This window comes from Nasonia vitripennis, chromosome 5, assembly GCF_009193385.2.
Source record: "Nasonia vitripennis strain AsymCx chromosome 5, Nvit_psr_1.1, whole genome shotgun sequence".
NCBI classification, from domain to species: Eukaryota; Metazoa; Arthropoda; class Insecta; order Hymenoptera; family Pteromalidae; genus Nasonia; species Nasonia vitripennis.
In genome coordinates, this window is record NC_045761.1 from 24,908,181 (window position 1) to 24,929,894 (window position 21,714).

Here is a 21,714-nt window from a genome sequence, read left to right on the forward strand (position 1 = left end):
CGAAAGTATTTATTGTAAAATAATTTTAAAATATTTCAAACTCTTATAAATTTACAGGCTCTGCATGCACATGGCAGCAACAGACCTTGTCTTACACTGCTAACAGTCACATCGTTAATAAAAGTTCGTTATTTTCGATAACTATTGGTTTTCATATACGGTGAAGTTTATAAGCTGTAAACCGTAGGGCGATTAACACCTATTACAAAAAATTACCTTATGCAAGTGTAGGTGAGGCCCGAGCGAACACTTTCTACTTTTTATATAAGTGCATGTGATCATGCAGTAAATGATGGTGTCATGAACTTTTAATTTACTTGTATAAGTGCGAGATAATTCATGCGATAGCTAGAAATTGCTGTTGATCGAATTCAAGTGTGGTGAACTTCATATGTGCAGTGGATGATAACTCTCAATATTGTAATAATTTGTTCTGTTCCATAAGTAAGTACTTTATACATGATCTTTTCAATTTGTAATGGATGGCACATGCTCAAATGGAGAGAAAAAAAAACTTAACCGTAGCGGGAGAAACTTGGAACGGCTGCAGTTCGATTTCTTGTGAAGGCGAGTGAACTTTTTACTAGCAACGTTTCGAGGGAGTTTGTGGTAATTTTGAAAAATTGTAGTAAGAAAAGTTCATGAATTTAAATTAGTATATATTAATCAATTAATTACAAAGCCATTATATTAATCAATTATCTTAGGATTGATCTTTCAAAGCTAGAAGCATTGACAAGTAACCTCCCGACGTCTTAAGAATCTGAAAATGTCGTATTTAATTAATTTTTTTTAAGGAGAAAATATGATTAAAACATTGAATTGATGTGATAACTTACTTGAGCATAAAGCTGTAAAGAAAATGCGCAAAACTTCCCTGCCGTCATTGCAAGTGGTCTGTCACCTCTGTGCATAACGAAAATCAACATTTTGGCATCCTGTGCGGATAACTTGTACCATTGATAATTATATACTGAATTACATATCAATAAACTCTGCAAAACAAATGATAAATATTTTCTATCCTACGTCATAAGTGTCTCATTACAATTAGGGAAGAAGATAAGAAAAGTAAAAGAAAAAAAACACAGTATACGCGTAATTTTACGCTAATTTGGGTTTTGGTACATGAATACGATTAATTGATCATAAATACCTCTTCGCGTAATTTGTCAGCAACGAAACAACAAATGAAGACATGCGTCCCTACATGCATAATATAAACCATCAAGAAAAATAGTTCCAAAATGGGAAAGCCGTGTTTTATATTGGAAAGCAACTACAATTTCAATTAAAGAACGTATGTGTACTTATTGAAACTATTTGTATTATTATTCACACAATTGAAAAGATTATTTTTTCATAACCGTACCCACCGTCACTAATAAGAAAACTTGCAGACAAATTTGTATAGTGCAAGACAGAAGTTCGGCAAGGAACATCAACGTAAAAACAGTTTCGAGATCTGCTGCAAATCTTTATAATTCAAATCTATAAAATAAATCTCGTTTTTTAAGATTGTCTACTCACCTATTAAGAACCAAGTGTCGTTCCACGATGAAACCTAATTTTTTCCTGAAATCTCGTCTGGCCTCGACTAAGCCCTCACCCTTCTCGCGTATTTCACAGATGTTCTCCAATTTTAACCTCAGGTTGGCCACCTGACCTCTAAGATGGAGTACCATGCCAACAAAGGCACAGTAGACTCCCGAAAAAACTAAGGTCGCACAACTCGTTCCGGTGAGTTGCATGAGCCAAGTTACTTGGTAGATAGGGCTGGATTTGTAGTCGTAAGGTACGTAAGAGCTGCTAAATAGCGGAAGTCGCTTCTCCGGCGGTCCCGGCATGATGTCCAACTCTTGGCAAGTTCGTAGCACCGCGTGAATGCTGACGGTACCTCCGGCCAAGAAAACGCAAATCATGGATATTCGATGGGCTAGTCGAGCGTTCGCACACATATTTGCAGTCTCTTCCTCAGTCTTTTTCGTGCACCAGTCCCCTATAGCGAGTGCCAGGAGTTCTCCTAGTACTTTTAATTGTGAAGAGATTTTATTTAAAGATTTTATTTTTTTAGCAATTATGAAAATTTGACTTTTTTTATTCCATTCAAGCGATACCTTTTTTATGACTTCGAAATATAAGCATTTTAAACACCGTAACTGTGATCGGTAGATTCGCAGTAGATATATTTTCAATCATTTGGTATAAATCTCCCCAGATCATGATTAGTTTCGCAGTTTGAGACATACTGATAAAAACAGAAACAGAAAAGATCGCAAATACAAAGGAGACGTTCGATCTAAACTCTTGAAACTTCGTGTTCTTTGAATTTGGCCACAGTCCTACTATTCCGAGATTTATGCTACACATGCCAAAAGTGTGATCGAACCCTATTTAAAACAAATTTGATGTAATCGTCTAAAGTAAATCATAAAATATTTGTCCTATTCTACACCTCTAGTTTTATTTCGACACCCTTGACTTCACCCTATATAATATTATCACATTCGTACCTCTTTTTTTATCCATTGCGAAGTATACAAGACGCGCACTTTTCGAGCACTGCAGCTCTTCAACTATACACGCTCTGTGCAATGATCCTTTTAACTCGCAATGCACAGCGCATGCTCGAATTGACAGAATGAAAAAATTCAACGGGGGAGAAGCTTGAAAGTACTGCATTTCGATTTCTTGGGAAACCCAAGGAAGACTTTTCAACAAGCAACCTTCGAGGGGCTTGCGGTATTTTTTATATTGCGGCTTGATAAGTTTGAGAGTGAAAAATAAGCTGCCTATAGTTTTCGTGAGTCTAAGTTTTGCAACAAAATAAATTTTTTTATGGAGTCTTATTTTACATATGAATCTCTTAACGTCGGCATGATGCTAGTTTAAAAAAATAAATAAAATTTAATTAGTCTCCTAAAAATTTGTCGACCTGTCCTTTACGGCTAACAGCATGGATAAGTAGCCTCCTGAAGTTTTGAGTATCTGGAATTTTTATTACATTATATTGCAATCGTTATTTTAAGATCAATATTACAATAATTTTTACTTGATATAACGCAATACGTACTTGAGCATAGAGACGCAGAGAAAAAGCGCAAAATTTTCCTGCCGTCACTTCTAACGGTCTTTCAGCTCTGAGCATGATAAAAAGTAAAAGTCTGGCATCGCGGGCTGGTAGTCTGTACCATTCATAGTTGTATGCCAAATCACAGATTGATAAACTCTGCGAAATCCAATCCGTATTATTTCAGTGAATCACGAGTGGTTAAATTTGTGCGCCTTACAAACAAAAGTGCGGACAAAAATCATATAAAAAATACCTCATCACGCAGTTTATCAGCGACATAACAACAAATGAAAACATGCGTTCCAACGTGCATTGCATACACCATCATAAAAAGTATTTGCAGTATTGGTACGCCTCCGTTATCATTTGACATTAACTATAAAATTTATACAACTGGTACGTATACTTCTGTGATAAATTATATGTTGTACAAATCAAACGAGCAGACTCACCGTTACTAGTAAAAAAACTTGCAAACATATTTGAATGGTGCATGAGAGGATTTCAGCGAGAAACATCAAAGTAAAAATATTTTCGATATCTTCGGCAAATCTTTAAAAGTAATGTCATGATTGTAAGTAACCACATGCATATAATATATTTGGTACATTTGTTACACTTCATGCAACAAGTCAACCCACCTATTCAGACTCTCGTGCCTCTCCACGAGAGATCTCAATCTTCTTCTAAAATTCTTGCCTTTATCTTCTTCAGGGTCGTCAACACTTTCAAACATGAATCTGAGATTAGCAACCTGGCCTCGAAGATGCAGCACCAAACCCACGAAGACGCAGTAAACACCCGAATAGACAAGAGTAGCCAGAACCGCTCCCAAGTACTGCATGAACCATGTGATTTCGTAAGCTGGGCTGGTCTGGTATTCGTAGGGTATGTACGAGCTGAGCATCGGTAGTCGTTTTTCCGTCTGACCGGGTAAGATATCCAGTTCCTGACTGATTCTCACTGCCAGTTGTCCATTGACTGATCCGAAGCCGAGAACCACGCATACTAAAGACATTTTTCGTGCCGTCCTGGCATTTTTGGACATGTTTTCCGCTTCGCGAGATGTTTTCTTGGTACACCAGTCGTCCATAGCGATCCCCAAAAGCCTAGTCAGCGCTATGAGAAGTTAGAAAATAAAATTTGCCTGTAATCATGCCTTAATAATCATTACTTTTTTTATAACGGCGGAATGTGAGCATTTTGAACACCACAACCGCGATCGGCAGATTCGCTGTGGATATGTTGTCGATCATGTGGTTCAGATCACCCCAGATCATAATTAATTTCACAGTTTGAGCAAGATTGACGAAGACGATTATCGTGAATAGCGATATTATGAAGAAAATTAACGAGGCGACTTCTTGATGACCTTTTCCGTTTTTAGAATTTGGCCACAATCCTACAGTTCCAAGGTTTATTCGACACAAGCTGAAGGCATGATCGAAGCCTATTGCACGAAATTAATTTTAGATAATTTTAAAAGTCAAAGGAAAATATGTATCAATTGCTTGAATTCAAAATGCATTTTCTACGATGATTAAATAATTTAACATAATTGATTTATTGATCATATATTTATCACTATGAAAAGTCGTTTTAGTACCTCTTTTACCATCCATAGCGAAGCTAACGAAACGAGCTCTTCACGAGCACTACAGTGAGTGAATAGACGATGCGATGATCCTTTCACTCTCAAGGGACACAGCGCATGCTCGAATTGCTATAAAAAAACTCAAGTGAAGCGGGAGAATATTGCAAAAAGGGGAGTATCGGCTTTTCATACATTTTCAAATAACATCCGTTCGGCTTGTAGTGAACACGAAGAAGACTTTTTAAATTGGTTACCTTCTGGTCAAGTTGGGGATGCTTTTAATGTTGCGGTTTGTGAAGTTCGAAGACAAAAACGGGACTGTTGTGAAAGTTTTAAATTGAGTGAAGTTGCGTTTAAAATGCATAAGTTTTGAATTAAAGTTTTATAAATTGTGAAGGCAGATCATAAAAGAGATAATTCGTCAATAAACGTGATTAATGATCTTCTATAAACTTCAGTATTTTAAATAAAGAACATAAGACATATCGTAAATATATAAATTACATTATGTTCGATAGTCATTATGTAAATTTTTCGCGATTCGTTTTTATATAAATTCGTGCCGTCCAAAGCCGTGATATCTCGTTGATTATATCGGTTCTTCATCGATGACCAATCTATCCCTCATAGCTAAAAGTATTGACAGATATCCGCCAGCTGTTTTCAAGATCTGAAACAATTTGATTTTAAAAAATGTACGCGAGACAGAAATATTATAAAATCATCTTTATCGAGCAAAAAATACCTTGGCGAAAAGTTCCAAACCAAACACGCAAAGTTTTCCCGCAGTAACTCGCAAAGGCGTTTTGGTACGCTGCATTATGAACAACAACATTTTCGCATCCTGCGGTGATAGATTATACCATTCGCAGCTGTACGCGGCTTCAAAAATCGACAAACTCTGAAGAAAAAAACTTCGAATTTAGAAACGCGCTTCGAATATAACGGCAAATTATAAGTTCTACTATATTTATAAGATACCTCATTTTGGAGTCTTTCAGCAGCGTAACAACAAGCGAATAAATGAAATCCACTGTGTGCTGTGAAAATCAGCAGAAAACCTATCTGCAAGTATGGCAATCCTCCTTGAGTGTTCGAAATCACCTAAGATACGGATAAAAAGATAGTAACATCACATTATTTTCTAAAGTATGTGTACCGCGTTTATAAATCACTCACAGTTACAAGCATGAACCACTGTGAACACATTTGTATTGTGCTGGAAAGAATTTCGACGAAGAAAATCCAATGATAGATTTTTTCAATAACTTGTGCATACCTAATATAAATTACGTTATAACTTTTACTTGTTGACAGATAATGGACTTAATAGTCAATCATGATAGTCGCAATAAAAAAATCCACATACTTGTTCAAACTATTGTGCCTCTCAACGATAAAAGCCAATCTCTCTCGAAAAGTCTTCGCGCCATCAGATTTCTTCTCACTTTCTCCTTCTTTTCTAGAAACCGCCTCGATCAATTTGATCCTCAAATTGGCGAATTGACCGCAAAGGTGCAGCATCAGGCCGACGAACAAGCAATACATCCCGGTGAACGCGAGGTTCGCCAAGGCAATTCCTGCGTACTGCATAAGCCAGGTAATCTCGTAAGCCGGACTGCGTTTGTCGTCGTAGGGGAAGTAGGCATCGAACAGAGGTTGTCGCTTGTCTGGTGGTCCAGGCAGGAAACTCATCTCCTGACCTAAGCGCAGCAGGGTGTAACTGTTCACTGCGCTGTTGCCCAGAAAGAAGCAGGTGAGATAGATTTTGTTGGCCGTGTGAGCGTTTTGTTCCATAGTCTCTTCTTCCGAGATAGTTTTTAAATCCAGCCAGTCCTTCTCGACGAATTCGATCAGCAGCGCTAGAGCTTCGCAAATTCGTTCGAAAGATTCGCGAAATCGTTATGGATGTTACTGTGGATGTGACTGGATATTTATGAAACGAGTGTAGGACAGTTTATACAGGAGAAACAAAATTTACCTTTCCTGTAACTCCGAAAAACGAACATTTTGACCACCAACATCCCTACGGAAAAGTCTGACGTTGAAATGATTTGGCTCATCTCGTCGAAATCTCCCCATATTAGAAACAATTTCACAGTTTGAGCTACGTTCATGAACGTCAGTATTACAAAGACGTTAGCTGCGTATAAAACAGAAATAACGAATTTCTTGGATTTCTTGAAATGGGTGTCACTCCAAAGTCCCGACATCGTCAGGCATGTACGACAAATGCCGAATGCATGAAGAAACCCTGTAAATAGTAATGGGAGTTTAAAAACTGCGATTCGAAATATTATGAAAATTACGAATTATGCATTTAAGGTTCAATTTGGACTTTCTTAAAGGGACTGCAGTGTTTCAACTTCGGATATTATAACTTCAAAATTAGTACCTGGGCTCTCCTCCATTAGGGCGCGAGTAGCTTCGAAGAAGTAAAAACTGAAACTGCATCGGCACCGCAATCCTTCGAGTTCGCTTTCTGACGTTGCGGCGCATGCTCGCATATAATTCTGTAAAATAGCGGGAGGAACTTGGAAGAAAAAAGGGGGATGGTCTTCAAATGCATTACGTGGTTTTTTATTCAATATAAAGCGCTTTAAACGCCCAAGAGAAAGCGAGGAAGAACTTTCTTGTTTTGAGTTGCGAAAAGTGAATCGAAGCAGTATATTCGAACCAATATTTTAATTTGTGCAATCTAAGTATATACACGTTGTTTAACAGAATCTGCTTTTACGTTTAATTAACTAGTATTATATGACTATCAACAAATCCTCATCTGTACAATCTATCTTGCACGGTTAATAACAGCTAGTAACATTGACAAATATCCAGCAGAAGTCTTCAGAATCGAAAAAAGAGTTGATAAGTATTTTTTTCGTCATAATCTTTGAATCAAATAGAAAATTAAATATTCTGCTACATATCGAACAAAAATACTCGATGGAAAAAGCAACGAATTTGCCAACGGTAATTTCAATAGGCGTTTTTGTTTGAGTCATGATTATAATTAGTGACTTCGAATCTTTTGTTGCTAAGTCATACCTGCATGCATGTCGATGAAACTGTATTAGTGATCAAAGTGCAATAAAAAACTTTCTGTGCTCCAATACACAATGACTGGGATACGTCCAGCCAGAGCTTTAACCATATAGTGTGAGTAGGAGTGCGAGATGTGGCAAATAATTTAGATAGGTACTTAGTTTATTATTATAATATATACTTGTTTTTATCGAAGATGAATATACGATATACATGAAACGTTTTTTATTGATTGAAGACTGATATTACATGAAAATAAATTACAATTCAGAGTTTCTTCTATCTAAAGTCTATCCTTCATAGAAAGTAAAACTGACAAGTATCCAGCAGAAGTTTTGAGAACCTGCAAATTATTTTAATCATTCTCAAATAATATGATATATGTGTAAATTAATTACTCACAGAACAAAAGTAATCTAGAGAAAAAGGCACGAATTTTCCAACGGTGATTTCAATTGGCTTTTTCGTTTGTACCATAATTATAATAAGTAATCTCGAGTCTTTTGGCGTTAAATCGTACCATCGAATTTGAAAAATCGATCGAAACAGCTGATTGCTCTATAGTATAGTAAAAGTTGTAAAAACGAATCTAAAAAGTACTTGTAACAAGAATCTCACCTGTGTTCGCAGTTGCTCCGCTACAAAGCAGTATGTGAAGATGCTGACGAGGTTGGAGGCTACGAAGCATACTATGAAGATCAAATGGGGCACCATCTCCGTACCACCTTCGGCTACAACCATCGCAAACTCAAAGCCTTGGAGGCACAGAAATACAGATGTCACCAGCATTTGGACTAAGAAAATTTTGTTAAAATTTTCCTCTATAACAGCGGCGTATCTATTAGAATAATTGATCTTACAGTATACCATAATCAAAACAAAGCTTGTCATTTTAACAAAACTCTTTTAAATTACACAACGGTACCCGCGAAGATCCCGATGACGATGAACGATCGGACCGAGAACCTCGCTAAAAGCGCCTTCCCTTCTCTCGTAGCACTGCACCAGATCTTCTATCTGCATCTGAAGCTTGTGAATCTGCCCACTGACGTGCATGATGGAACAGACGAAGAAGCCGTCGAAAGCCGTAAATGAAAATGCAACACTGAAGCCGCCCAGAATTTGGGCAGCCACGACTAGTTCATAGATACCCTCTATCTGCTCGTTGAAGTAAAAATCGGATTTGAGGATCGTAGGCTTTATGACCGTCTCATTAGCAGAGGAGTAGTGTCGTTCGATGATGTAGATCGCGTACTGTCTTATTATTTGGGCCGCTATGTTGCCGGTGGTAAGCGCGATGCATATGGTTACTATGGTGTTCGTGTGTCTTGCGTAGACCCACATTATTTTGTAGTATTGTCCTTTGTCGTAAATTTTCCAATCGTCGACCATTCTGCGTAGTAGCCACCTTAAACCTTGATTGATATAGATAACCAGCGCGATAATTTCTCGCGAAGTGTGAAAAAATTTGAGGAATGAACAAAAATAACAATAGTTCAGATATTTTACCACTTTGATTATATCGAATTGCCAATAACTTGAGAATGGATATGAGTTCCATAACAATTCCGGTCGTCATGAGTTCGAGCACTGTGCTCAAATCCTTCCTGTGGATCATCACCCTTCGTAGTTGAGGCAAAGTTATTGAAAAAAATGTCACCATGCCAGGTACGATGAAAAAGAATCTTTCAGTGAAGCTTTTTTTCTCTTCGAAACCAGGCCAAACGCCACACATTCGCGAAATAACGCGAGTGACTTTGACGCTGTGATCGAACCCCGACAAACCTACGGAAAGTGTTGCTGTATTTCAAATATTTACTTGAATAACACTACTAATTAGGAACAAACTTTTTTGGAATAATTTCAAAAAAGTTATTATTTGAACCAAAATAAAATCTGCTTAGTTACCATTTAAATTATTCGATATTGAAATCTGAGTATCCGACTTAACAAGAGTTTTAACTTCCATTTAAATGCAAGCTCGTCCTCTCTACGGACTTCGACCGATGAAACTGAAACGTCGCTTTAAAATACCTTCGTCTTCCGAATGCAGAAGATAATGTGAACAGCGCATGCCCCGAGATTAATGATACGCTTTCTTCTGCGATGCACCTGAGAAACTGGTAGTTGCATTGTTTCGTGGCTGTGCACGACGAAAGTTATATTATAGACTTGTGCGTATTACGATAAAATAAGACAATGCTTTCAAGAGACATGATCCATCATTTGGAAGAAAATTTTGTTTTATTCGAGTGGTGGTTAGCAAGAACGAATTGCTGATTTATATTCTCAAAAGTGTTTTTGAAGACTGAACGAGTACACTGATAATTATTTGGGATTTTGTATTTTATTTATTGCCAAAATATGCAACTGATACAATTTTAAAAAAATAGTTGATAGTTATTACATTTTTTAATACTTAGATATGTTTTCTTCGTTAGTCTTTTATCTTGAGTAGCCAATTCATTCTTCAATCATTAATCTTATTTCTGACTGCAAGAAGAACCGATAGATATCCTACGGATGTTTTCACGACCTTCAAGAAAATTATTAAATATTTAGTTAAATTGCTTACGGGTAGAAATATTCTTCATCAAACGCTGAACTTGCACTAGCAAAATATTCCAAAGAAAAAGGTGCGAATTTCCCAACGGTAATTTCCACTGGCATCTTCAATCGACACATAACAATCAGTAATAAGCATGAATCCTTGGCTGGTAATGTATACCATTTCATTTCATATACTGCACGTAACAACCTTTGACTCTAATGCAACCATATTGATATTTATTCTTTTTTTTTTTTTTTTTTGTTAATTAATCGCATTTCTTGCATTAACACATAATTACCTCGTTACGTATTATTTCTGCGATGTAGCAGTACATAAAAAGGCTAAGAACGTTACCCGTCGTAAATACAAGAATAAAGATCAAACTCGTCAGCAATTTTGTACCACTCTCGGAAATGATCTACGAAATTTGTAAAATTTAAAAACTAAATGTGAAAAAGTTGGAAATCGCAATAATAAATCAACATCGAAATAAATCACATACCATAACAAACTGATATCCTTGCAAGCAAAGCACAATAGAGGTGGCAAATATTTGCACGAGAAATATTTTGTTGAAGTTGTATTCAATAATGTCTGTATAACTAAAATAGTGTAATTTACAAACTTATTGGAACTCACGGGTCATTCGCTAAATTCATATAAACTAATGGCAAACTCTCACCTTATCAGATGCTGATGATGCTTCACCACAGATTTAAGACTTTCCACGAACTGGCACTTGTCGCCAGAAGTCTTCTCAGTCAAGCTCCGTATTCTAATATTCAAATTAGACAGCTGGCTGCTGAAGTGCAATATCGAAAACACGAAGAAGCCGTCAAACGATGAAAAGATAAAAGTGCTGAGTAATGCTCCAGCGAATTGGCAGAAGCAGACGATCTCATAGACAGGGCTGTGCTGTGTATTGAAGGGAAACTGCGATATGAGAAAAAGCGACCTAGTCTCGTTAGCACCGACGTTCGTAACCAGAAAAACAATAGCGTGGGTGAGCACGGAGCCGCTGCTCGAGGAAATGCAGAAAAGGCATACGAACTTGCTGAGACGAGCGTTCGACCACATTATGCCCTGTTCGTCATTGTTCGTGTGAGTCCAATCTTCGGAGATTTGGATGACTAGTTTTTTCAGATCTATGAGACAACTGAACTGAATTACAAATGTAGCTATTTAACAACGGAATGGTCGGAAAGAATATTCTTGAAAATTAGCAAAATGCGATCTTACCGGCTTTGTTGTACCACAATCCGAAAATTTTGAGCAAACATATTCCCTCGATTATGTCAGCCGTCGTCAATATTTCGAGCATGAGATTCAGATCATCGTGTGCGAGTGTGGCTTTTCGCGTTTGCGGAATGACTATGAAAAATAAAATAAGAAACGCAGGCAGTAGAGAGCGAAAACGAGTCTGCAAATCTCGTCTCTCGTCGAGTGTCCAAAGACCAATTACGTTCATAGTCCAGCGCGTCACACCGACTGATTCGTCGAAACCTGTGGTTGTGTAAAAATATTTATGTTTACTTTAACTTTTAAATATTGTGAACAATTTTTGAGGATTGAAAGATAAAACTGACAAAAAACTATTTATGAATCGTATCCATGATTTTTGAAAACACAATGATTTTATAGTACCTAATTTATTGTTGTTTGCCATCATACGGAGCGTTTGAAGGCAAGACACCTTGTACTGACCATCGGCGACTCGCGCCACCCCTACATGCAATTTGTCCTCGCGAAGGAGAATTTAATAATACACGGCGCATGCTCGCCGAGTCTTTTCCGCGCCTCTATATACATTAAAGAGCAAACGCCGAGCCCGTTATCACCATGAAAATACACGGCACAACTGGCGAGCAGGTTCGCTCGACCAGTGAGTTTGTGAGAAAGTTAATATGTACGCTTTTATTGTGTGTTAGAAAGCTTCAATTTTTAGAATGAAAAGGTTCGTTAAATTTTACGTTATTGCAAAACTATTTCTACAGTTTGTCACCCCAGTGAAATGTTTATGAATTGATGAAATTCGTTATCTCGGATTATCAGTCGATTATAAATTATTGATAAGTATATTTTTAATTTAAAAAAATAAGTACACCGTACAATATCGTTTTGTCTTTTATCTTACTGTATACAAAATATAATCGGTTTCTTTGCTATATTCATAAGAAAATAGATGGTTTACAATTAACGATAATGTTATTTAAAAAATTATACTTTTACATTTTATGGCTACTTTTCATGGCTAGCAGCATCGATAAGTATCCCATAGCCGTCTTCAAAACCTACGTAGTAATAAAACTTTTTGATTTATCAGAATCGATTGAAATTAATTATGAGAATAAGTACAAACTTTAACGAAGTAGCTAAAGGAAAGCACTGCAAACTTTCCAGCGGTAATTTCGAATGGATGTTTTGCGGCGTACATTATATTGACGATCATTTTCGACTCTTCTGGTTTCACTTCGTGCCAAGGCATAGCGCAAACTGCATAAAAGATCTCCGTGCTCTATAAAACAATACATAAAAATTAATGTTATTAGATTATTATAAACATTAAAATTTTACATTTGATTTTTTACTTCTTTTCGAAGTTTCTCAGCTACGTAGCAGTATACGAAAAGACTTAAAATATTAGCTGTTGTGTAAACTAATATAAACGCTATTGTAATAAAGTTTTGTTCCGAGTTTTCTGTTAAACTCTGAAAATATATCATGCATATTAACACATTGCTATAGTAGTGTTTTACTGTTCTAAAGTATGCATTATTTTTCATTGCTTACGATAACTAATTGGTACCCTTGTAAACATAACGTTACTGAATAGCCAATCATTTGCATTAAAAATACTTTGTTGAAATTGTTTTCAATTATTTGTGTAAAGCTATGTAATACGAAAATTATTATATAATCATATCATAATATTATTACTTATAAATTATATTATCACTTAGCTATCTATTGATCGCCAACAATTAAATAAAATTCTCACCGTTGCAGATGTATATGCCTTTCAACAAGATCCCTCATATGTTGGACAAATGTCCGCTTCGTTAGTCGGCATCGTGAAATTAAATTTCGAAAATTACATTGTAAATTAACTAATTGAGCACATACGTGTAGTATGGAGAATATAAAAAAGCCATCAAAAGTTGTAAAAGCTGCAATACTCATCACAGCTGCAAGAAATTGTAAGAACCATATGATTTCAAAAGTAGGGCTGCCTTGGGTTTCAAAAGGAAACTTAGACCTCACAAACATCAGTCTACTTTGCGTGATGTTCTCGTTATCGAAGTCTTCGATTTTTTGAGAGTTCATTAGCAGCAACATACCAGCCGCATACAATACTACAGTTCCGTACGTCAAAACTGCGTACCCATTCATGATGAACTTTCCTAATTTCACGTTTTCCCACATAGCATTTCCCACATGCTGTTCTTCCTTTTCTGTGATTGTCCAATCTTTTTCTATTTCATTTAACAAGTACCTAAGATCTTTAATAGGAAAAATGTAGTGACTTTCAAGTGAAACTTTCTTTTATCTTAATATAATAAATGGTATAGTTCACCTTTTTTATTGTACCAAACTCCGATTAACTTTAAACAAGCTACGATAATCATTACATCTGCTGTAGTCAGAATTTCAATAATATAATTCAGATCGTCCTTTACGTGGAGTAACATTCTTGTTTGTGGAATTATCATGAAGAACATTGAGAAAAACAGCGGTATTGAAAACATATATCGTGCATACCAATGTTGACTATATTCCGCACCTGGCCATGTGCCAATGATCGTCATTATAAGTCGAGTAAAGCCGACGCATTCGTCGTATCCCGATTTTCTTATTTTCATGCTTCGCGTGTAAAATTAGTACATGTATCTTAGGAGTTTACTGATCCCATTTTCAAAACTTCGTCGTCATTGTATCACTACTATGGAATTACGTTATATCTTATTAGTGCAATGTCACGAAACGAACTGATCGAACTTTCCAGATGGAAAAAATTCTCTCTGGGTATCGTTAAGAGGCGCATGCTCGTACTAGTCCATGTAATGAACAACCTGTGCATTATTAATAATATTCAGCACCCTCGCGAGGAGCTTTCACGCGTATACCCTTGTCTACCGTAGAAGCTTCGGAATAGGTTTCTATAGACGCGTTGTCAAGAGTTTTTAAATAATCGTAATATGAGAAAAATATAAATTTTAAAGATAACACTATATTTTTTCAACAACTTAATATTACAACATCTTAGAATTTACAACTTATAAATATATAAGGATATAAGTTTCACCCGCAATAACGTTTCATGAAGAATATTTTACGGCTGTACTATTTTATCTCGCACTGCAAGAAGTACTGATATGTAACCAGCTGAAGTTTTTACAATCTGTAAATAAATGCAATAATAAATATTTTGCGTGCATACTGCTATCTTCGAAGTAAAAACAGAAATCCATATTTACATTGCAGAACAAGTTTAATGAAAATATGCAAAATTTTCCAGCAGACAGTTCTAGAGGCTTTTGCACGCGTAGTATAGCTATAATTAAGAGTCTCGCTTTATTTGCTGGCAAGTTATACCACTTGCTGTAAAAAATTGCATTTCCTAATTGTAAACTCTGTAAAAATACATATCACGTCCAGTGGATTCCTTGAATTGATACCGAAAATTGAATGTAATACATTTTTCTCTTACTTCTTCGCGCAAAATTTCCGCAACATAGCAGTACACGAATATGCTGCACGAGGAGCAGATGATAAAATAAACCATAAAAATCAATTCTACTAGTATAACTTTTTGACTTGATATCAGCTAAAATAAAAGTTTTATTCATATTCGGAATAAATAGATTGGGAATTATAGAATATGAGAGTTTGCTTACTATTACAAACAGGTATCCCTGTAAACAGAGAAGAAACGTAGATGACATAACTTGAAATAAGAACATCATGTTGAAACTGTATTCTATGATATCGGCAAACCTTTAAGCAAAGTCATTGTTGAACTGACACAATTTCCAAGAAAATCTCAAAAAATATAGAATTTAAGCAATTTCATAAAAATAATCTCACTCATTTATTTTCCGGTGTCTCTTCATCAGCTTCGACAACTTGCTCATAAAATCTACCTCTTTTTCATGCTTATCCTCTCCAATCTTCCTGAACGCGGTCTGCAAATTGGTTAGTTGCGCGCACAGATGCAGTACCAGAGTGACAAATAAAGCATCCACTGCCATGAAAGATCCAGCGGCTAGTATTGTAGCTAAAATCTGCATCACCCAAGTGATTTCGAAATTCGGACTCGATTGCGCATCGTACGGAAATTTGCCGGTGTAGTAAAGAGGCTTTTTGTAATTTTTGATTCCAGAACTCTCTGCCTCGGAACGCGTGGAGTAGAGAATGTAGAACATCCGAGCTGTATTGGCGAGGACTGTTACTTCAGCAAGGCCGATAAACAGGATGGAAAAAGTTCGGGATATGCGAGCATTGCGCCACATCACCTGAAGCTCAGATTTCTTTGTCGTGTGCTTCCAGTCTCCGGACACCGATACTATTAATTGACGAAGTACTGAAGAAAATATTATGATCTTTCTTAGTTGCATAGATTTTCTATGAGCAAAATAAAATTTCATATTTACTGTTATGATTGTAGCTAACACCAAGAATTTTGGCCAAAGCAATGCCTAAGGGGACGTTGGCGAGAGTCAGTATGTCTAGGATGGCGTTCAAGTCTCCTCCAACGAAGAAAATTTGAACGGTTTGGGGGATATTGATAAACATCAGTATTATCACCGCTGGCGGAACGAACGCGAATCGAGCCCAAGTGAATTTCGAAGAAGTGTCCCCTGGCCAGATTCCATGGAGGCGCATGAAGAAGCGGGAGAAACCGACGGCAACATCAAAACCTGATTTTTTAAAGCAATCATCAAAATTCTATAAAATTTCACAAGCATACTAGTTAACTTCAAATTCCCACAAACAGCCTTTTTCACTCAGTGGTTTTCAAGATAAAATAAGATGAAAAAAAATAAGTACGTCACCCTCTTCTTTTCTAGCCATAGCCGTTCGGACGCGTAACTGCGTCGCTCGTACCACAGGGATCTCGCATATTCCACAATATAATAAGAGTAATTGAACTGATGACGCACGGAGAAAAGAGAAAGTATTTTGCTCAATGCTTTGTAACAAGGTGCATACGTTCCGTTTCATTAAATATAAAAAATACGCTTGCTCGCGTATTCAGTACTTAATTGCTTTTCATGTACGCTGATCAACGTACACTTTTATTCTCGAGCGTTTATTCTTGTTATTTCCATCGTACGATGGTCTTCGATTTTATGGCCGTTATTAAACGCTTCAATATTTGAAAAGATACAATTCTACATCCAAGAAAAACTTCGTTTAAAATATCGTCTCAGTTACGTGTTGGAAACAACGCGATGCGTACAAAAAATATCAAGCTATTGGCAGAAATGCTAGGAATTAGACATAAAATGTAAAAAAATTCGCTACAAATTATTTTAAGAATAATATTTATCTATTTATGTATATTTATGTTTCAATCATTCGTTTATATTATCTAAGATGTAAGAGTACGGCGAATTATTCATTTTTAACAATGCTTCGCAGGTCATTTTTGATTCACCATCAAAAATCCAGGTATTAGTGGTCTTCCTATGTTATTTTATCCTTTACTGCCAGAAGCACTGACATATATCCAGCAGACGTTCTTACAATCTAGAAACAAATTTCGCAAGTAATAACTACGTAATGCACGTTTATAAAAACCGTACTTACATTACAAAATAAATTTAATGAAAATATGCAGAATTTCCCTGCAGAAATTTCTAGCGGCCTTTTGCAACGTACTATGGATATGATTAACAATCTAGCTTTCTTGGCTGGTAAATTATACCATTTACTATAAAATATCGCGTACCCTAATTGCAAGCTCTATGCGCGTGAACAAATTAAAATTAAAAAAAATTATGAATCGCTTAACAATTTTGGATTTGGTCAATATTTTTTTTCTATTTCGTTTACCTTTTCTTGTAAAAGTTCGGCAACATAACAGTACACAAATATACTAAAGGTAAAGCAGATAGTGAAGTAAGATATAAAAATCATTTCTACGAGCAATCCATCTTGTCCCGAAAGAATCTAAAACATACGTTTTTGATTACGTATTTCTAATATTTATAACAATAAAAAAGAAACTCACGATCATAAACAAGTAGCCTTGAAGACAAAGAAGTAGCGTAGAAGATAGTACTTGAACAAGGAACATCATGTTAAAACTGTACTCAATGATGTCAGCAAATCTGAGAAAATGCAAACATAAATTTAAAAAAAAATCAGTGATTGATAGTAAAAATATAACAATCATACTTAAAACGCGAAAAGACCTCACACGTTTATCTTTCGGTGTCTCTCGATTAACTTCGACAGTTTACTCACGAACATCGTCCCTTTCTCGGCATTTTCTTCGCCGATTTCCGAAAAAGCCGCCTGCAAGTTGGTCAATTGTCCACACAAGTGAAGCACCAGAGTTACGAACAGAGCGTCCACCGATGAAAAAGCACCGGCTGCCAGGAATGTAGCAATAATCTGCAGCGTCCAGGTAATCTGGTAATTAGGATAAGACTGCGGGTCAAAGGGGAATTTGCCAATGAAAAAGAGCGGTTTCTCGCAGTCATCAATGCCTGTGGCTTGCGCCTTGGTATGGGTGGAAAAGGCGGCGTAAAACATACGCGCACTATAAGCCATCGCTGTACCCTCACTCAAGACAATGCAAATTATGGAAAACATCCGAGACTTGCGAGCGTTGAGTCGCATCACGACCAGCTCCGACTCTTTCGTCGTGTGTTTCCAGTCCTCGCAAACCGAAAGGATTAGTTGATGCAGCACTGTCACGAGGAAGTGCACACGTGTTAAGGTACTTTAAAATTGTTACTTTCAATTTGATCGGTGAACGTGCTTAATGTTTGAGAGCGTTCGAATGATCGATATTCAGAAATTTGTGTTGAAAACAGGTATGAAAATGTTCAAATTCATATCATATCACCTACCGTTTTGTTTGTAACTAACGCCCAGTAGCTTAGCCAAAGCAATGCCCACAGGTACGTTACCCAGGGTAAGCACATTCAGAACGGCGTTCAAATCACGGCTTACAAAAATGACTTGAACGGTTTGCGGTATGATGACGAAGAGCAGCAGCATGAGAGCCGCTGGAAGGTACGCGTAGCGCATGATTCCAGCTTTCGACACGCTGAAGCCCGGCCAGATGCCGTGAGTTCGCATGACAAAGCGAGTGATGCCGATGGCGACATCGAAGCCTAATATTCAGGAATATATAAAGAATTGTCGAACAGTAAGACAATGCTTTAACAACAAAGTAAGAAGCATTGCCTTTGTTTGCTATTAAAAAAAAAACTTACGATCTCACTCAACAACTACACTTAAAAAAAAAAAAGATAAATTGTGCGCAGTTACCTTCTTCCTTTGTTGTCATAGCAGCTCCAGCGCACAACTGCTAGCCTTAGTCCGAGAGTGACGCATGCGGCAATTTAATGGAAATAATTAAAATAATGACGATGAGAAGTAACAGTAGAAAACGTTTCGCATCCCTCTGTCGTTGAGCTCATCCACGGACGTATACATCTTGTTACATTAAATATGAAAAATGCGCTTGCTCGAGCATTCAATACTTAATTAACCATTTTCTTGTTAAGCGATTGATCAGCTCCATTTGCTCTTGCGCACTCGACACCATAGAAATACTATTCCTTTCAGATACATTGTAGAATGTAGTAAAGTAAAAAATGAAATCTCGACCGAAAGAGAATTTTCAAAATATCTGTCATCATTTAGATAACGAATAGTCCAATTTTGTATTAAAATAAGAATACGAAATACAATACAAACTTAAAACCAGTTTGTCAGAAGCATGTTCGTGTATGTCCTTGTGGAAACAAATATAATTCATAGAAAAAAAGTTACACAGCTAATCTGTCCTTTACAGCGAGCAGCATAGATAGGTAACCACCTGATGATTTCAAAATCTGTATTTGTAAAAATTAAAATATTTCACAAAGTGTGTTTTGTTGGTTGCATATGATTATAATCAAACTGCTTGTACTCACTCTGCAGTAAAGTTCGAGAGAAAAGGCTGCAAATTTTCCGGCTGTGATTTCAAATGGCTGCTTTGCACGAATCATTATGAGAGTTAAACATTTGGCTTCCGAAGGTGGTAAAGTGTACCAGTTGCATTGATATGCCGCATTTCCGATTTCCATACTCTGAGTAAGTTTATTTATCCTTATTTAAAAAATATTTGGATTACATTGATTGTTCATTTACCTCAGTTCGCAGAACTTCGGCGACATAACAGTACACAAAAAGACTGAAGGTGAAACAGCAGGTGAAGTATGCCATGAAAATGAGCTCAAAAAACGGTATGCTGCCTTCGGATGTTGCCAGCTAAATAATGGATGGTACAATATTAAATGTGAATTCTATAAATTAGAAAACATAGAGCACGACAAAAAGTCATTTTAACTTACGATAACTATTTGATAACCTTGAAGGATGAGCATAAGTGATGACGCGACCATTTGGACGAGAAAAACGATGTTGAACGATTCCTCAATGGTATTTGCAAATCTTCAAATTTCAATCATTTTGTGCATTAGTATACAGCAAACCTTGAATCCAAAACAAACACAGTGCTGAAAATATGTTTACTTATTCAGAGCTTCATGTCTCACAACAATGTCAGAAAACATGTGCAAGAAAGACTGGATTTCACCCTCTTCGTGTCTTTTGGGGAAGTTTTTTAGCTTCTCTTTCAAATTGTTCAGTTGGCCACAGAGGTGTAGCACCAGTACAGCAAAAAATGCGTCAACGGATGAAAACGCTGAAGCCGCAAACATAGTTGACAAAAATTGAAACAGCCAAATTATCTCGTAGTTTGGACTGCTCTGGATGTCATAGAAAAATTCTGCGCTCATGTAGAGAGGTCTAAATCTTGTAGTCGCGTTGAGCTTCGTCAGACTGTATTGTTTGGATTCGAGCATAGTGAAGTAAAGGGCCATTGTAAAATGGGCCATGATGGTTCCTTCGGCGAGAATGATTATCGTGATGGACATTAGTCGACTCATTCTCGCATTCTGCCACATGACTTGAAATTCCTTTTCTGTCTTGGAGCTCCTCCAGTCCTCGGACATCGAAACGACCAGCTGACCCAGTACTTACATTTTTATACAATATTACAATTCCGTTTTACACTTTAATTTCAGCGAAACTGGACGATATTACATTCACATACATAATTGAAAAATTATATTAATGTGCAAATGAACGGTACGAACAATCAATCGTTAAAGTGACAAAAAAATATATGTTATAGATGTTAGAAAATTGAATACCATCTTTATTGTGCCAAAGTCCTAACATTTTGAAGAGAGCTATGGCAATGGAAATATCAGATATTGTCAAAACTTCCAAAACTGCATTCAAATCACCCCAAACTTTAATAGCCATTGTCGTTTGGGGTATAATAGCAAAGTAAAGCATAATGAGAGTTGGTAAAAGGAATCGTGTACGGGAGATCAATTTTTTCCGCTTGATGTCTGGCCATACTCCAAGAAAACACAGTACAGCTCGAGTTGCGCCTATCGCAACATCGAACCCTTTTGTAGATAAAAGTGAGAAAAATTGAAAATATTAATGTTTATTTTTCATTTCTACACTAAAAAAAGATTTTTAACTATTGTTTAGTTTATTTCTATAAGCCGCAATAATTTTATTTTTCTTCATAAAATAATTTTAACATTGACATTATTCTTATTATTAATTCTCTGATAAATTTTTATTTGAACGATAAGTTTCTCAAATTTGTATTTACTTTTGAAAAAATACCTTCATGGTTCATCGGAAGTATCTCAATGCAAGCTACTGGATAACTGGCGATTTTTCTCGTTAAGAGACATCCCCTCCAATATTCTTTCCCCATCGGTGACGCAAGCGCTTTCATGAATGCAAACTGGCATTCATCACTTGTAATTAAGCGTTTCAAGAAAGAAGCTCGCTCCGATGATGAATGTTATTAGAGCTTCTTTAATTTATAAACGTATAAAAATGAAACGTCTCAAGCGTAAGCAAGAATATGGTATGATCAAATATGAAGAAAGACAACTAACGATAAAAAATGCTCGGAGAGGAACAATCAAGCGATATTAAAATAATTTCAGTACGCAATTATCCGAGAAAAAAGGAAAACAGATGCTATCTATAAACCTACTCAGTATAGCTCTGCCTAGGTACGGTAATGCCTACACTTGCAACATGACTGAGATGTTCAAATCTTCAGATGCAAAAAAATCAGATCAGTCCGATTTTGAAGTAAGTCTTCTCCCAAAACAAATAAAATTTGATTATTGC

The 21,714-nt window shown here is 36.5% G+C and overlaps 8 protein-coding genes across 11 annotated transcripts; all 8 read right to left on the minus strand.

Annotated features, from left to right (window-relative positions):
• Nucleotides 1-49: 49 nt before the first annotated feature.
• Or26 (odorant receptor 26) lies at nt 50-2,907 on the minus strand. 3 transcript variants are annotated; one of them, XM_016985512.3, is made up of 7 exons: nt 2,514-2,907; nt 2,118-2,390; nt 1,531-2,029; nt 1,377-1,465; nt 1,157-1,279; nt 840-995; nt 50-763 (listed from the first exon to the last, which is right to left on the minus strand). In XM_016985512.3, exons 1-5 carry the CDS (start codon nt 2,680-2,682, stop codon nt 1,173-1,175), a joined length of 1,137 nt encoding a protein of 378 aa, XP_016841001.2. In that variant the 5' UTR covers nt 2,683-2,907; the 3' UTR covers nt 50-763; nt 840-995; nt 1,157-1,172. The 3 variants fall into 3 exon arrangements, with proteins under 3 accessions (XP_016841001.2, XP_016841000.2, NP_001177481.1); XM_016985511.3 differs by having other exon boundaries at nt 1,377-1,468; NM_001190552.1 differs by having other exon boundaries at nt 704-763; nt 1,377-1,476; nt 2,514-2,529.
• A 12-nt stretch (nt 2,908-2,919) lies between these two features.
• On the minus strand, nt 2,920-4,695 carry Or25 (odorant receptor 25). Its single transcript, NM_001190551.1, has 7 exons — nt 4,680-4,695; nt 4,248-4,523; nt 3,715-4,192; nt 3,526-3,625; nt 3,327-3,449; nt 3,074-3,229; nt 2,920-2,988 (listed from the first exon to the last, which is right to left on the minus strand). The coding sequence occupies exons 1-7, from the start codon at nt 4,693-4,695 to the stop codon at nt 2,920-2,922; spliced, it is 1,218 nt and encodes a 405-aa protein (NP_001177480.1).
• A 561-nt stretch (nt 4,696-5,256) lies between these two features.
• Or24 (odorant receptor 24) lies at nt 5,257-7,078 on the minus strand. The gene is made up of 7 exons (NM_001190550.1): nt 7,063-7,078; nt 6,649-6,921; nt 6,037-6,535; nt 5,847-5,946; nt 5,649-5,771; nt 5,413-5,568; nt 5,257-5,337 (listed from the first exon to the last, which is right to left on the minus strand). The coding sequence occupies exons 1-7, from the start codon at nt 7,076-7,078 to the stop codon at nt 5,257-5,259; spliced, it is 1,248 nt and encodes a 415-aa protein (NP_001177479.1).
• A 914-nt stretch (nt 7,079-7,992) lies between these two features.
• Nucleotides 7,993-9,678, minus strand: Or23 (odorant receptor 23). Its single transcript, NM_001190549.1, has 6 exons — nt 9,618-9,678; nt 9,219-9,494; nt 8,635-9,124; nt 8,328-8,547; nt 8,112-8,267; nt 7,993-8,052 (listed from the first exon to the last, which is right to left on the minus strand). The coding sequence occupies exons 1-6, from the start codon at nt 9,676-9,678 to the stop codon at nt 7,993-7,995; spliced, it is 1,263 nt and encodes a 420-aa protein (NP_001177478.1).
• Nucleotides 9,679-10,101: 423 nt separating this feature from the next.
• On the minus strand, nt 10,102-12,320 carry Or22 (odorant receptor 22). 2 transcript variants are annotated; one of them, XM_031930886.2, is made up of 7 exons: nt 11,905-12,320; nt 11,500-11,763; nt 10,943-11,405; nt 10,763-10,862; nt 10,559-10,678; nt 10,285-10,475; nt 10,102-10,202 (listed from the first exon to the last, which is right to left on the minus strand). In XM_031930886.2, exons 1-7 carry the CDS (start codon nt 11,927-11,929, stop codon nt 10,193-10,195), a joined length of 1,173 nt encoding a protein of 390 aa, XP_031786746.1. In that variant the 5' UTR covers nt 11,930-12,320; the 3' UTR covers nt 10,102-10,192. The 2 variants fall into 2 exon arrangements, with proteins under 2 accessions (XP_031786746.1, NP_001177477.1); NM_001190548.1 differs by having other exon boundaries at nt 10,180-10,245; nt 10,320-10,475; nt 11,905-11,929.
• A 165-nt stretch (nt 12,321-12,485) lies between these two features.
• Nucleotides 12,486-14,120, minus strand: Or21 (odorant receptor 21). Its single transcript, NM_001190547.1, has 6 exons — nt 13,835-14,120; nt 13,259-13,760; nt 13,051-13,150; nt 12,849-12,968; nt 12,620-12,775; nt 12,486-12,551 (listed from the first exon to the last, which is right to left on the minus strand). The coding sequence occupies exons 1-6, from the start codon at nt 14,118-14,120 to the stop codon at nt 12,486-12,488; spliced, it is 1,230 nt and encodes a 409-aa protein (NP_001177476.1).
• A 470-nt stretch (nt 14,121-14,590) lies between these two features.
• On the minus strand, nt 14,591-16,332 carry Or20 (odorant receptor 20). Its single transcript, NM_001190546.1, has 7 exons — nt 16,314-16,332; nt 15,912-16,178; nt 15,346-15,841; nt 15,156-15,255; nt 14,969-15,085; nt 14,736-14,891; nt 14,591-14,659 (listed from the first exon to the last, which is right to left on the minus strand). Exons 1-7 carry the CDS (start codon nt 16,330-16,332, stop codon nt 14,591-14,593), a joined length of 1,224 nt encoding a protein of 407 aa, NP_001177475.1.
• A 615-nt stretch (nt 16,333-16,947) lies between these two features.
• Nucleotides 16,948-18,784, minus strand: Or19 (odorant receptor 19). The gene is made up of 7 exons (NM_001190545.1): nt 18,766-18,784; nt 18,342-18,608; nt 17,684-18,179; nt 17,495-17,594; nt 17,317-17,433; nt 17,071-17,226; nt 16,948-17,010 (listed from the first exon to the last, which is right to left on the minus strand). The coding sequence occupies exons 1-7, from the start codon at nt 18,782-18,784 to the stop codon at nt 16,948-16,950; spliced, it is 1,218 nt and encodes a 405-aa protein (NP_001177474.1).
• Nucleotides 18,785-21,714: the final 2,930 nt, after the last annotated feature.

What these genes read in the sequence shown, in the direction of transcription:
- Or26 (NM_001190552.1), bottom strand. An exon ending in ATTTCGAAGTCATAAAAAAG is followed by an intron (nt 2,030 to 2,117) that starts GTATCGCTTGAA and finishes CACAATTAAAAG; the next exon opens with TACTAGGAGAACTCCTGGCA. An exon ending in AAGTTTTCTTATTAGTGACG is followed by an intron (nt 1,280 to 1,376) that starts GTGGGTACGGTT and finishes TTGAAATTGTAG; the next exon opens with TTGCTTTCCAATATAAAACA.
- Or25 (NM_001190551.1), bottom strand. An exon ending in AAGTTTTTTTACTAGTAACG is followed by an intron (nt 3,450 to 3,525) that starts GTGAGTCTGCTC and finishes TAAATTTTATAG; the next exon opens with TTAATGTCAAATGATAACGG. An exon ending in CTGATAAACTGCGTGATGAG is followed by an intron (nt 3,230 to 3,326) that starts GTATTTTTTATA and finishes TGGATTTCGCAG; the next exon opens with AGTTTATCAATCTGTGATTT.
- Or24 (NM_001190550.1), bottom strand. An exon ending in TTTTCGGAGTTACAGGAAAG is followed by an intron (nt 6,536 to 6,648) that starts GTAAATTTTGTT and finishes GAATTTGCGAAG; the next exon opens with CTCTAGCGCTGCTGATCGAA. An exon ending in AGTGGTTCATGCTTGTAACT is followed by an intron (nt 5,772 to 5,846) that starts GTGAGTGATTTA and finishes TCCGTATCTTAG; the next exon opens with GTGATTTCGAACACTCAAGG.
- Or23 (NM_001190549.1), bottom strand. Translation starts at nt 9,678, where the DNA reads ATGGAAGTTAAAACTCTTGTTAAGTCGGATACTCAGATTTCAATATCG. An exon ending in CGGAGCAACTGCGAACACAG is followed by an intron (nt 8,268 to 8,327) that starts GTGAGATTCTTG and finishes ACTATACTATAG; the next exon opens with AGCAATCAGCTGTTTCGATC. An exon ending in CTCTAGATTACTTTTGTTCT is followed by an intron (nt 8,053 to 8,111) that starts GTGAGTAATTAA and finishes AATAATTTGCAG; the next exon opens with GTTCTCAAAACTTCTGCTGG.
- Or22 (NM_001190548.1), bottom strand. Translation starts at nt 11,929, where the DNA reads ATGATGGCAAACAACAATAAATTAG. An exon ending in CATCATCAGCATCTGATAAG is followed by an intron (nt 10,863 to 10,942) that starts GTGAGAGTTTGC and finishes ACACTATTTTAG; the next exon opens with TTATACAGACATTATTGAAT. An exon ending in AAGGATATCAGTTTGTTATG is followed by an intron (nt 10,679 to 10,762) that starts GTATGTGATTTA and finishes CAAATTTCGTAG; the next exon opens with ATCATTTCCGAGAGTGGTAC.
- Or21 (NM_001190547.1), bottom strand. Translation starts at nt 14,120, where the DNA reads ATGAAAATAAGAAAATCGGGATACGACGAATGCGTCGGCTTTACTCGA. An exon ending in AGGCATATACATCTGCAACG is followed by an intron (nt 13,151 to 13,258) that starts GTGAGAATTTTA and finishes CGTATTACATAG; the next exon opens with CTTTACACAAATAATTGAAA. An exon ending in AAGGGTACCAATTAGTTATC is followed by an intron (nt 12,969 to 13,050) that starts GTAAGCAATGAA and finishes ATATATTTTCAG; the next exon opens with AGTTTAACAGAAAACTCGGA.
- Or20 (NM_001190546.1), bottom strand. An exon ending in AGGGATACCTGTTTGTAATA is followed by an intron (nt 15,086 to 15,155) that starts GTAAGCAAACTC and finishes CTTTTATTTTAG; the next exon opens with CTGATATCAAGTCAAAAAGT. An exon ending in CATTAAACTTGTTCTGCAAT is followed by an intron (nt 14,660 to 14,735) that starts GTAAATATGGAT and finishes ATTTATTTACAG; the next exon opens with ATTGTAAAAACTTCAGCTGG.
- Or19 (NM_001190545.1), bottom strand. An exon ending in AAGGCTACTTGTTTATGATC is followed by an intron (nt 17,434 to 17,494) that starts GTGAGTTTCTTT and finishes CGTATGTTTTAG; the next exon opens with ATTCTTTCGGGACAAGATGG. An exon ending in CCGAACTTTTACAAGAAAAG is followed by an intron (nt 17,227 to 17,316) that starts GTAAACGAAATA and finishes TCACGCGCATAG; the next exon opens with AGCTTGCAATTAGGGTACGC.